The following is a 13,380-nucleotide window of genomic DNA, read 5'->3' on the forward strand; positions in this document are numbered from 1 at the left end:
CCATAATGGCAAAACTAACAATTTATATAGGGACAAAAGAGTGCAGACTAGATAGTAGTGAGATAACTTCATAGTATACTGGAATCTTTTCATTGAATAGTATAAAATAATTTACTAAATCCAAATATAGTTTGCTTTTAATTGTTTTGCATCAGTTGAGAGATTAGTAAAGGAGCTCCTGGCCCTCAGGGAACAGGATTTTCCCTTGAGGCCAAGGTGGTTGACCTGGAGAAGCAAAGAGGGTAGTGCATGCTGCCTTTGGGGATACTGTATTTTGGTGTGTCCCAGTTCCAGGATGATAGCTTCCCTGCTGTCATGGAGAACGAGTGTCTTGGGGAAGGAGGTCATCACTCTGAGAGGAGGAGGAAGTGATTCTTAAGAAGGGACTCATTCCTTGTGTGATGGGTAGTTATCCTCTCATGCCAAGGCTACTCCTCCAGAAGGTTGAGAAAAGCTGGTAGTGAGCGATTATGTCTTTAGGGACACAGGAAGCTGGGTATGTGAAGGGTCTGCAGACTGCAGGATTTGCCTGCTTGGTGAGAAAGTGGTGGGTGTCGCCTCTCAGCTAGATAGCCTGCCTGATATGTGTTGGGGAAAAGACACCGGTTATGGTGCAGGTTGGCACCAATGACACTGGGAAATGTAGTTGTGATATTCTGGAAGCAAAATATAGGCTTCTGGGTTGTAGTTTGAAAGATGGCTTTCTCAGGGATGCTGCTGGCTCCACATGCAGTGCCAACTAGAATGGCACAGCTGTGTAGTCTCACTGAGTGGATGAGACAACGGTGCCAGTTGGTGAGGGTTGGAGTTGGTGGGCACTGGGGAACATTTGGAGATAAGCTGGGCCTGCACAAAAGGCATAGGTTGAGATGACCATGCTATCTCTGCAGTACGGACTACTGCAGATGCTTCTCCCTGCCTTTCTGTGAGAACATTTGCAATCAGCATTCTTGTTACCTTCTGAGAGTCGCTCCCATTCATTGGAAGAGAACATTCCCTTGTCTTTCAGAATGGTGATTAGGAAATCCTGAATGTTAAACCTCCCCGAGGCCTTATTATCCAGTCAATTTCACGCATGCATGTAGAGTTCAGTGAAAATGGGAATGTGCAAATGATGCAGAAATTGGACCCATGGAGTTTCATACTTCTAACATGGAGCTCTTTCTATCCAAAGCATGATTGGCTTTTGATTCTTTAAACTAGAAAACTCTGCTTTGAAATCAGTGGGATTCAAGAGGCTGCCAGAATAATAGAAGCTTTGGATATTTTGCCTATTATCTCTTTTTTAAAATAGCTGGTAAAAAGACAATGCTAGATGATTTTTAATGTTTAGTTTCCATACTTCAGGTATTAATCACACCAGCGTTTGAAAATTACATTTGATTTCATTTTGATTATCCATTGGCCATACACAAGTACCTGCTTCACAGCAGTAAATCACATATCAGCTACAAGCCTATTAAATCCTTTGTCTTAGGGCTGTCAGACATTAGAAATTTCAACTGATGAATTGCCTAACTTTTAACTAGTTAAATTCAAATACCTGCACTGGGAAATCACAGAAATGTTGAGGATACTAAAGGGCAAGTTCAGTTATTTTTCCAGTTTAGGATCAAATAAAAGCCACTAATTATCATTAGAAAGCAAACTTTAATATTTCTGTGTCCTTCACAGTATATTGATAAAGTCCTAACAGCTGGGTACCAGGTTACCATCTCCTATAATATTTCACTCAGGTTTTAATATGTTGTAAGAAAGGCCTTTCTGTCCTTTTTCCACCAACGTCTGAAGTGCATTTGGTAGGGATTTGGTGACTGAGCCCTGGCTGGTGATCTACCAACGAGAAATATATTTTTATTCATGCAGTCTGTGTACATAGTTATTTTATATATGTTGGATACTACAAATGTTCCTATAATAAATTTCATTTTCTTTTAAAGACACAAGTTGCGAATTATTTGTCCTTTTACTGTCTACATTTTGGGTATTCCAAGCTACACAACTAAGAACCACAGACTGAATATGTCAAACAATTCAACTTTTGGGTGTTTGATTTGGGTTATAGCATTGTATAATTGTGATTATTTCTAACCCCATGGCATACATATCCCCTGGTACAGGGATAGAGGTGTAAGAAACTGAAATGAGACATGTTCCCCCACTGATGGACCACAATTCTAACCCAGAACCCTTCTGGTTTATGAGTCTTTAACAAACTAATCAACGATCCAGTTCAGTGATTTGGGATGAGCCTGGGAAAACAGTGTTTTTGATACTGAGTGATCTTCCATACTTATTGCCACTTTATTCCTGTCATGTTTTGAGTATTAGCTATGACATCATGCCTACCCAACATTTTAGTTGTACTGTGATTTTAAAAAAAAATTTTTTTAACTTTCTTTGCAGAGACTCTTCTAGATGACTTCCTTCTCACATATACAGTCTTCATGACAACAGATGATTTGTGTCAAGCTCTGCTAAGGCAATATCCTTCACTGGTGCATTAATTTAATATTCCCTAACCCACTTTACATTAGCTTTTAAATATGAGTCGTGGAGGAGGACCAATTAAACCTTCTTCATTTCTTAAATCTGAGATTTAATGTTTCCTTGGTTGTGGGTTCCTTAACTTGGAATACTTATTGTGCTAAAAACCATCAAGGGAAGGAAGAAATTATAGATGTTTCTTGCAGAAAACGAAAAGTATTGCACTTGGTGTCTCAGTGGACTTCACTTTACAAAGATTGGTTACATGAAGATGAGCATCTTAAGCAATTTCTGAAGGTATGTCCACACAGCTGCGTTTCAACACTATATGATAATGTCATTGATATATGCTTGTAAATTGAGAAACAGATGGAAAGTGAACTTATTAAATGCAAAGACAACTTTACAAATTACTATAATTGAAGGGCATTGCGCTCTCTCTCTGAGCATAGGTGGTGGACCTGTTGCATGTGTGGCATGGCATGCATTCTGGGATTTATGATGCATCTTTACCACAGCAGGTGACTTTGCCTAGTCAGTCCCCCACTTCTGTCTGCCTACCCCATGTCGCCTTGCTGCGTAATGGAGAAGCCTGGAAAGATAAACCTACCAAGGCACTGGGGTGAAGCTGTACAGTACTGAAGTGTCCACTTCACTTGATTGCTACCATCTCAAACTCTGGACTTGATTTGTGGCATATTTGCCACTAAGGTTCACCACTACTTTTCTAAGATCATAATCATCACCCTGCCTCATGACTACCATTTGACTCTAGCACAATTCTCTCTGTTGGAGAGTTGATATTAAAGGGAATCTATCATGACTAAGATCTGCAGCTTATTTGATCAGAATGCATGAGGTGGTCTATTTTTGTGATCTTTTATAAGTTTTGTGTCAGCATTATTGAAGCATCAGTGGCATTTATGACAAGAGTACCACCATTCAGATAAAACTGATCATCCCATTGTTGGGGTATCTGTTTGGAAAGACATTATTAAAGGAGAGATGCTTGGGAGCTTATGGGAGGCTTTAAGTAACATCCTGAAATGTCACTTTAGAATGTTTGCAATGACTAATGAGAGCTGACACTTTTAACACCGTTACTTAGGAAGGGTACGGAGACTGCCTCTTAAGGCATCAGCTATCGTTGACTGGTGGATGTGTTTTAAACAAATTATGCGCTGAGAGATTTTAGCTTGAAAGCATTTGTGCAGTTTTGCTTTAACAAGCTAACAACTGATTTCCTGAAAGGGGTGGTATGATGTTTTGTACTTTAGCCATCAGATCAATTTGATTGATTGATTCTCTGTGTGTGTTTCTCTCTCTCTCTCTCTCTCTCTCTCTCTCTCTCTCTCTCTCTCTCTCTCAACCACTCCTTACTTTCAAGACAATATACAGGAATGTGTTAGACGATGTCTACGAATACCCTGTGCTTGAGAAAGACCTGAAAGAATTTCAAAAATTGCTGGGAATGCATCGTCGGCAGTAAGTTGCTGCTTTGCTTTTTAAGGCCTTTTGCAGAGTTATAATAATTTTCAGTTGACAATTTATGCTTTTGTTACTTGAGTGAAGTGAGGCCAGAAGCAGCGTAAGTGTCATTCCATGCGTTTAATATTTGTTCAGGCAACTACAAAGGAATAATTTGATATGACATGTTTGACACATACAGCGTTAGGAGAAATAGAGTAATTCTGATTCCGTCACACTAATTCATCCTTCTTCTATGACTTGTATTGTAAACAGAAGATTTGTAGCTAGCTGTTACATTAATATGTCTTTAATATTTGCAGTAGGGAGGGAATTGTATTTAAGAATTTAGACAACAGAACCCGTCGCAAACCCACACACTGTGCTCTTTGGCCGACTGTTGTCCCAAACTCAGGCACAGCTGGCAGCAGACCAGAGTGAAGACTTTTCCGCTCTGGTCTGCCACCCAAGCACTGCGCCCCCCAGTGCCTCGCTGATGGGCCGCAACTGCCACCCACCCTGTGGCTGGGTAAGCAGCCATTATTGATTGCTCTATATGGGAAGAACCTTTGAGGTGGTGGCCAATCCTTATCATTTTTTAAGTCTGTTGTGGTCACACTTGATTTCCTGTATTTTTCAAAATACAAGACGAGTGAATGAAATTATTTCACAGTTTAAAGCAAGTAATTGCTCAACAATGGTTGACAGTGTATTCCTGGTTACTTCTGTATTTTCCTGTTAGCAGCGCTAGTGGTTCTGAAATTTTTGCACATTGCAGCCTTCTTCCTTTTTCAGACATCCTGCATTCCTTTCAATTTTTTGGCTGTGGTTACACCATATCCTAAAGCAGCTGACAAAATTGTGGACCTAAGTTGGAGATTTAAGCACAAATAACTGTGTGTTTTTTTCTTACAGGAGTGTGAGCTAAATACATTTGACTCCTACATTAAGGCATGCACTATGTTATATGATGCACAGTCATTAAAATTATATAATTGTTGAAAGACTGGATGTTAAGTATTGCCAAAGAACTTACTAGCTGAAGATGTGCTACGTATAGATTTTAAATAAACTTTAAATTCCTACATTGCTGGTTAGCACAGAATGCTGATCCATTTGGCTTTTAGGTGTGCAGTGTAAAGATCTGCAGTTTTGTAATAAAATTTCCATATGGAAAATAAGCACTTAAATCTTGTAAAATTATTTCTTGTCATATGAAACAAGGTGCTAGTTAATGACAAGCACTTCTGCTTTACATTCAGTTGAGGTCAGTTGCAGCATCATGACTTCTCAGTAAACTGCAAGCTCATATCTGCACAGGTTGTATTGAATTCAGTAGGACTTATTTCCAGGTAATGCTACACTTGTTCCTTGGGCGTAGCTTTTAATGTCCTCTTCTCTTTGCTCTTGTTAACAGCAAAGATCTGGAATGTATCAACAGTTAGTTTTTGAATAGCGAGACTAATGTATTGTCTTTTGGTTTCAGCACTGTAGATGAATATTCACCTCACAGAAAGGTAATGCATATAATTGGTTACTGGTGTGTACCTTTCTTTTTTTAAACTGTCTAGTTCTTTCAATCAATAATGGCAAATGGCCATTAAATACGCTGCCCTGTACAGGTAGCATTGCTAAAAGCATTTGTTCTTGACAGTTCACCTCTGCTTCTAGTCATGCAAGCTAAGCTAAAGTCGCTCTGGCATTATTAGTGTTCAACTAGTCTGTTCTGAGATGCCAGAATTCAGCAAAAGCAAGTCAGCATGTCCTTGCCTGCTTCAAGTTAGACAGCTCTGAAATGGAGCAGATTTCAGCAAGCAAATCTGAAAGAGATACTGATTGCAAATGTCAGGGGGCTCTGTTGGAATAGAGGGTGTTGTGTTGTGTTGTGTAGTGTGTGTGGGAGACAGAGAGAGGGGAGAATGTTACCCAAAGAGAGAGAGGGGGAGAGAGACGAAAATGTTATCCAAAAATTTAGGCCAGACTGTGTTGCTGTGGAAATGTGATGTTGTGGTCAAGGAGTTCACTATATTAAAGCTTAGGGGTACAATACTCTTCAAAATATGACGGTGGAAGCATAGAAAGCAGAAAATAAGATTGTGCTGAAATTTATTACAAAACCTTCTTGCAGTTATTCTCAGAATTCTTTCAGATTTGTAGTACTTCCACTTGTCCAAAATGATAGCTCCCAGTTTATTTAGCCCAAACAGGGTGGGTGGATTTCTTGTTCCCTTTTCTTTCTTTTTTTAAACCGCCCAACCATTTGCAGTCAGATTTATTTTCAATGTTTTAGTAATTCCATTTTGTTCATTTTTCTTTTCTTCCACCTCCCTCCCTCCCTCATAGCATAAAGCCATTTTACATCAGTTCAGTCTCAAGGAGAACTGGCTCCAGAACAGAGGAACTGTGAATGAAACAGAGGAAGGTAAGCATAATGGATGTGGAGCAAAGGAAACAAGGAGGATGTCATTATTCTATATTTCTGCATATATGTTGGAAATAAAGAACCTTTTTCAGTGACAAAGGTAAAACCACTCAAAAGACCATAGAGCTATGAGTTGAAAAGCATCCAATGCAATGAAAATAATGTTTAGTCTTGTGTCAAATATGGCTCTCTTCCTATGGAAATGTAAAGTGTCAACTGCTACATTAAATTTTCTCCCAGCATCTATAATAAGGATAAAAAAATCACATGGTGGAGGTGAAAATATATAATAGTTTAAAAAATAAATTGGATATTGGGATCATTTCATGTATTTACATTTCAACCTTTCAGGTGAAATCCCTTAAGAGTTTAATATTAACTCAGCTAAAGATGAAACCTGAGTTGCCAAATTATATATTTGGCCTTTAACATGATTGATTGGGTAAACTGTGGACCTCCAAATGTCCCATCATTCCTGACCATTATCAATGTTGACTGGGGCTGATAGGACAACTCTAACCAGCATGGGCATCGGCAGGAATTGACTGAGTGGTTACACAGCCTGGGTAGCTAAACCTAACCTCTGAAAAAGTTGTATTCCTTCACTGGTTGTCAATTGATAGACCTGCTCTCCATCTAGTGGTGAATCTGGCGCCCAGATGACTGCTTTTGGCTTACTGCTGAAAACCTCAGTACTTTGTCTGGCTAATTTCATCTCCCCCCAACCCTTAATCAATTGCACTGCTGCTACAATAAGCATCATAGCCCCTCCCCCTTGCACTTCATACCTCCCTGGGTAGCTTAACAATACTAGACTACACTTCAGTGTTTTCCTATAAATATCCATCCCACTCCTGTCAGCAAAATGAGTATAACAACACTTTTCAGGACTGGGGTAACTCACACTCTCTCATCTGTGCTCCTGCCTACTGCAGTTTGATAATGATGGATGGTATCTGCATTGGCATCAACAGCATTTTTAAAAACTGTTTTTGACCTGAGTTAGAAAGATCAGGAGCTTTAGTCTTTGCTATTATCTTTTGTTTTTGATTTGATGCACTGCTCCCCAGTCACAGCCACACTAAGATTCTGGATATCTGAATGGTTTTCTATAGTGCACCACATCTCCACCAACTTAATACCAACTTAAGTTGCTTAAAAACAAGCCAAGATAAATAATGGGTATTCACTCTAGTTTCCTCTTTGTCTAATGGGCCAGATTTGCTTTCCTAAATGCCAGTCATTGCTATGAATTCATTCATTGGCTAGAGTACTTTTCTAGCTCTCCCGCCCCACCCCCAGCTGATTTATGAAAATAAAATGATCCAGTTAAGGAGCGAATGCTAATGGGTAATGTTTCCCTAGCATAGCTATCCTCTCTGAAGAAGGGTGTCCTTTGCATGAAGAACTAAATACTGTGCTGGTCAGGTTTATTGCCAGTAAAAAAAAAAAAAGCAAAGGACCTCTGGACAGTTAAGTCCAGTCAAAGGCCACTATAGGGTTGCGGTGCTCATCTCGCTTCAGGCCAAGGGAGCCAGCATTTGTCCGCAGACAGCTTTCCGGCTCATGTGGCCAGTGTGACTAAACCGCTTCTGGTGCAACGGGACACCGTGACGGAAACCAGTGACAGAAACTAGAATGGTGGTGCTGTGGTCTAAACCACTGAGCCTCTTGGGCTTGCTGATCGGAAGGTCGGCGATTTGAATCTGTGCAATAGGAGGGTGAGCACCTGTTCATCTGTCGCAGCTCCTGCCAACCTAGTAGTTTGAAAGCACGCCAATGCAAGTGGATAAATGGGTACCACTGTGGTGGGAAGGTAAATGGTATTTCCATGCGCTCTGGCACTCTTCACGGTATCCCCTTGCACCAGAAGCTGTTTGGTTGTGCTGGCCACATGATCTGGAATCCTGTGGACAAACGCCAACTCCCTCAGCCTGAAAAGCGAGGTAAGCGCCACACCCCATAATCATGTTTGACTGGACTTAACCACCCAGGGGTCACCTTTATTGCCAGTATAGCATTTTACACATTCAAATTGTGACTTGGTTTTGGTCTGGAAGCAGTATTAGGTGTTTTTGTGGTTTTTTTGTCCTTGCATTTTTCTAGGAAGAGGAAATGTGCCTGTAGGTCCATGTGACACCATCTGTGGCTTCAGCTGTCGAGGAATGACTGTCAAACCAGATGTTAGCCAAAGCATCCCAGCAATTTGGAGATGTTGCACCCTTCAGTGAAATCTGCTTCTGTCTGTTGATTGAATTATTTTCTCTCTTTTCACAGTTTTTTGTCGTGTGTATATAACAGAACATTCTTATGTCAGCGTAAAAACTAAAGTATCCACTTCAGCTCAAGAGATCTTGAAAATTGTAGCAGAAAAGCTCCAACATTCGCAGGAAGACTTGGCTCTGGTGGCTCTTTCATTCTCTGGGGGTAAATTATTTTCAGCTATCAGTAGACCCAGTTTTATTCTCCTTCATTTTCTGTATCTTATCTATAAAGAGAGGGCTGGCACTTTCTAGTGCAAGGATAGGGCTGTTCCCCTATGGGTCCACAGCTGGATGACCATAGTTACAATAAGGAGCTACTTAGCAGAGAGGAGTTTCCATGGCAACTGCTAATTCTTTGGTACTGTTGGATAATGTATTTCCACATCGGGTCTGGATTGCAAAGGAGTGTTCTCGTGTTCAGAAACATGTTATAAGGTTTGCCATTAAGAGATAAATCTCCCAGTTCATAATTTAAGCTAACCTGAGAGGTAGCTGTAAAAAGGGAAGCGACTGTGAAAGAGATATTTCCCATTTCGACTAGCTGAAGTGTATTTGTACATGGAGGAAAGAAGGGGGAGGAAACTGAAAAATATGACTTCTGGAAAAATGTATGTTTTGTAAGACAATGTAAGTAATGGGGTCCCCCCCCCAGTTTTAAAAGACCCCTGCCTAGAGTCCACACAACATTGTGAGAAATAAGTTTTCATATTTAATTCTTTAAAAAACAACAACCAAGGCCCAATTACCTGCCCCCTTGGGGGTGGGTGGGAATTAGACTACTGCAGTTGATCTGTTTGATCAGCCTGGCTTTGGTATTTTACAGTAGGATTTTAGAGTCCCCGGAAATACACTTAATTTTGTTACATCATGATATTATACAGGGGAAATGCATAGAAAATGGTTAAACCGAAAATGTGATGGGGTTTATCAAAAGGCAACTGAGTGGATTTATTACACAGTGTAGATTCAAAGGTGTAAATGTGTGTGCCCGACACATATAGACTGCTCTGTTTTAACATGTTTGCTATTTACTGTTTTCTGCCCATATTAATGAGGCACTTTTGCTGCATAAGCCTCACAGCAGTAGGTCAAGACCTAATACACCCATTCAGTTCAGGGATGTAAAGACAGGAGACGGACCTGAAAACAACAGGAGCAATTGGAGATTTAGTTATCATCTGCCAGTAGGGGAGTAGTAGTAAGTGAATGAGACTGGGCTGATAGATAAATTCCCGGAGAAACTACTCTTAGTGGTTTCAGAAACTATAAGAAGCATGTATATACTTACTCATGATAGAGTGAATTCTGACTGTAAGAATGCATTTTGTTCTGCAAAATATGTCAATATTTCTGTTTTTCTTCTGTACTAAAGAAAAGCATGAACTACAACCAAATGACCTGGCAATCTCCAAATCCCTTGAATCGTCAGCTCGTATGTTCGTATTTCGGAAGAATCTGGCAGATACTCTGGTAAGGTTGTGCATGCAGGGTTCCAAAATATTCTGGTTTCCCTCAATACCCAAAGTAGCTGTGAGTCATAAGGTTGTACTAAAAACCATGCTAGGTACCTTTATTAGGCCAACCAAAGTGTTCCAAAATAATGTGAAAGCTTTTGAGTTCCCTAGAACTCTTCATTGGACTAGAATAAAGCCTCGGAAGGGAGAGAGAAAAAACAGCTGGTGTTGAAGCCTTGAGTCTACATCAGCTGAGAGTCTTGAGAAGGTAGTAAACAGCCAAATGAGGCTCTGTCTAATGTCCTGGCTTCATCTAATGTGTTTTCTTTGTATGGCTGTAAAAAGCATTTAAATCCCACAGTTAAATCCTGTGGACTTCGCTTCACAGTAATCTTTTTACACAACCTTTACAGCCACGAAAACATTATTAGAAAATGAGATTAATTATTTTTACCAAAGCTTTATAGAGATATGTTTTATCTATACTGTGAATTTTGTTTTAAGTGACACCTGCACTACATGCAACTTAAGACAGGTAATTCAGCCAAATGGAAACTGGCATTTCTCATTGAGGGAGAGGGCATTCATACTAACTGCTTTGGTGTTGAATACAAGCCTTTGTCTAAGAAGAAAATATCACTCATATGCTGTGTATACCTGCTAGGAGTTTGGTGTCATATCAACTTAAGAACTAATAGATAACAGCTTTGGTTTTACTCGCTTTGGAAAACAGATGCAATCTAAATGTGCACAAGTAACAGCCAATCTCACCTTTAAGGGACAGCTGTTTCATTTTCTTTTTTAAAAAATGTCTTCATGTCCAGTGTGTCTCGAATCAATCATTTTTCATCGTAGTTTTTTTTTAATGAAGTCTTTTATCATGGATTCTGAATGGAACCATGTTTGGCACTCGTACTATAAAATATAATGCATTTGTTTTCTGTTGAACATAATAAAACATTTTACAACACAAACCTCGCTGGTGTAGAAATTCAGTTCATAGGCCAAACACATTTGAGATGTTGGTTTCAGTATAGCTGTGTTCAGGCATTATTAGGAATGACAGGATCTGTCCATTTTTGTTCTCTTGGTTTCTAATTTTTCCATTCTTAAATTCAGCTCTCCACATTTTGCAGAAATTTGGGATTTATTTTTTTTAATCCTCATGAAAATTCTTATTTATCATTAGCTTAATAATAATAACAACATCCACAATAATAATAACAACAACAACCATAACAACAACAATTTCATTATTTATATCTTGTGCATATGGCTGGGTTTCCCCAGCCACTCTGGGCGGCTTACAGCATATATAAAAACACAGAAAAACAACATATTAGTGTGAATTTCTCCTAATAAACACTTTCAAACTACAGTTTCGACTAATACACACATTTCTGCAAGCAATTTCTCCCAATACAATGCATTTTTGCATGTTATTTTCACTAATATATTTGTTTTAATGCACACATTCCCAGTATATTTGCATCTTTGTAAACATTGTTTGGCTGACAAAGTTCAATCAATCAGTCAAATTATATATATAAGTGCAATTTCAGGGGATTTTTGTTTCAATTATCATATTTCAGAAAGTGCAAAATTGATCAATTCATCTTTAAATGCATACTCCATCTCCCACCTTCCTCAGGTATTATGTCTGAGTCATAAATATTAGTGGGAGCATGGGGCATAGGGCCATGTGTACCAGTTCTGTCCCCATTGCCTGCATAAGCACTCTTTCTACCCTCTCAGCTTCCAACCTTTCTGGCTAGAGTAGAAACATCTGGAGATGAATATTTACCTGCTTTCACTTCAGTGCATATATAACCCTTGCATGATTGGAAACACTGTGTCTGATCACACTGAGGTTTCCATGAGCATTCAGGTGAGCATGAGTAGAAGTCCCCTTCAGATGTTCCTTTTTCAACTTGGGGAAACAGAGAGGGCACAATATATGTGGCCTGATGTCACTTACCTGTGCTTGTATTTTCTGCACAAGCTTTATGCCTGAACTGGGCTTATGGTTTTCTGTGGTGTGTGTGTGTGTGTGTGTGTGTGTGTGTGTGTGTGTGTGTGTGTGTGTAATTGATTCTTAAGAGTGGTAGAGTTGCCTAATGCAATAAGAATGGATTGATCTCCTTAGTATTGAAAGCTAATTCAGTCTTGGGGCCCATAATTCTTTCAAGGCAAACAGTTTAGACAAGGTACTGAAAAAACATTGCTTTATGGTCAAGATTTCAATTATGTATGCTTGTTCATGAACTATTTCAATCTGTTATTGATTTAGAACCCTTTTGCTGAAAATGAGGAAGCCCAGCAAAGGTCAGTGAGAATTCTGGGAATTAACACGTGGGACCTTGCTTTGGAATTAACCAATTTTGACTGGAGTCTCTTCAACTTGGTTCATGAGGTAAGGTGCAATGGATGGAAATGCTTGCTGTAATCAGTGCTCAGTTCTCCAGTTTGGGCTGTTTTCAACCAAATGTTTGCTCATGTAATGCCTTCTTCTGGTCATCTCATAGTATGCAACTTTCTGTGACCAATACAAGGGCAGGATACAAATGGGTTAAACTTTGAACCAAAATTCATGTGCATAAGTAAAATGCAAAGTGTCTCTCATTGCTTAATGGAGCTAATTTTTACTGCCACCCAAATTAATTTTAAAAATCTAAATTATTTGAGACTTTGAGGAACTAAAAAGAACAGAGTTCATCAGGCTGTCATTAGTTCTCAGATTGAAACCTATAGCAGTAATTAGTGGGTGCCAAGTTGGAAACAAACCGTTCTTGCATTTTTCATAACTATGTCCAGGAGGATAATTGCTGAAAATCTCACAAGATTACTTGAAATTCTGGACTCTTTCTGAACTGCTTGAGGTTCGTTCATAAATTATTAAAAGGAGTTGTCTGGCCAAGTATCAACAGTTACACTTTTCAGAATGGTTAAATTCGCATTTGCATTTTTTAAAAGCCTAATTACTCTCTTAACTGTCTTCCAGCAAGAGCTGATATACTTCACCTTCAGCAGAAAGGGCAATGGGGAAAACACTGTGAATCTTAGTCTTCTGCTTCAAAGATGCAATGAAGTTCAACTCTGGGTTGCTACAGAAATACTCCTTTGCAACCAGCTCTGTAAACGTGTACAGCTAGTGAAAAAGTTCATTAAAATTGCTTCTCAGTAAGTTTCAACCAATGTCAATGTTGAATTCACATTCAGTCTTTTAAAACTGTACTTAAGGATAATGAAATGATAGAAAGGTGTGTTGCTGTGCCATGAATTTGAC

General features: G+C 39.3%; 1 protein-coding gene across 4 annotated transcripts in view; it reads left to right on the top strand.

Moving 5' to 3' along the window:
• The window catches only part of RAPGEF5 (Rap guanine nucleotide exchange factor 5), a 128,892-nt gene that overhangs the window by 102,357 nt on the left and 13,155 nt on the right, over positions 1–13,380 (top strand). For all 4 annotated transcript variants that reach the window (XM_081164459.1, XM_081164461.1, XM_081164460.1 and 1 more), the window contains 9 exons: positions 2,407–2,485; positions 2,640–2,784; positions 3,875–3,972; positions 5,441–5,471; positions 6,298–6,376; positions 8,654–8,803; positions 10,013–10,110; positions 12,385–12,507; positions 13,096–13,274. In XM_081164459.1, the coding sequence (XP_081020585.1) occupies positions 2,407–2,485; positions 2,640–2,784; positions 3,875–3,972; positions 5,441–5,471; positions 6,298–6,376; positions 8,654–8,803; positions 10,013–10,110; positions 12,385–12,507; positions 13,096–13,274 (982 nt within the window). The remainder of the gene's footprint in view (positions 1–2,406; positions 2,486–2,639; positions 2,785–3,874; positions 3,973–5,440; positions 5,472–6,297; positions 6,377–8,653; positions 8,804–10,012; positions 10,111–12,384; positions 12,508–13,095; positions 13,275–13,380) is intronic.

Source organism: Podarcis bocagei, assembly GCF_964188305.1.
Source record: "Podarcis bocagei genome assembly, chromosome: 12".
In the NCBI taxonomy this organism is placed as follows: Eukaryota; Metazoa; Chordata; class Lepidosauria; order Squamata; family Lacertidae; genus Podarcis; species Podarcis bocagei.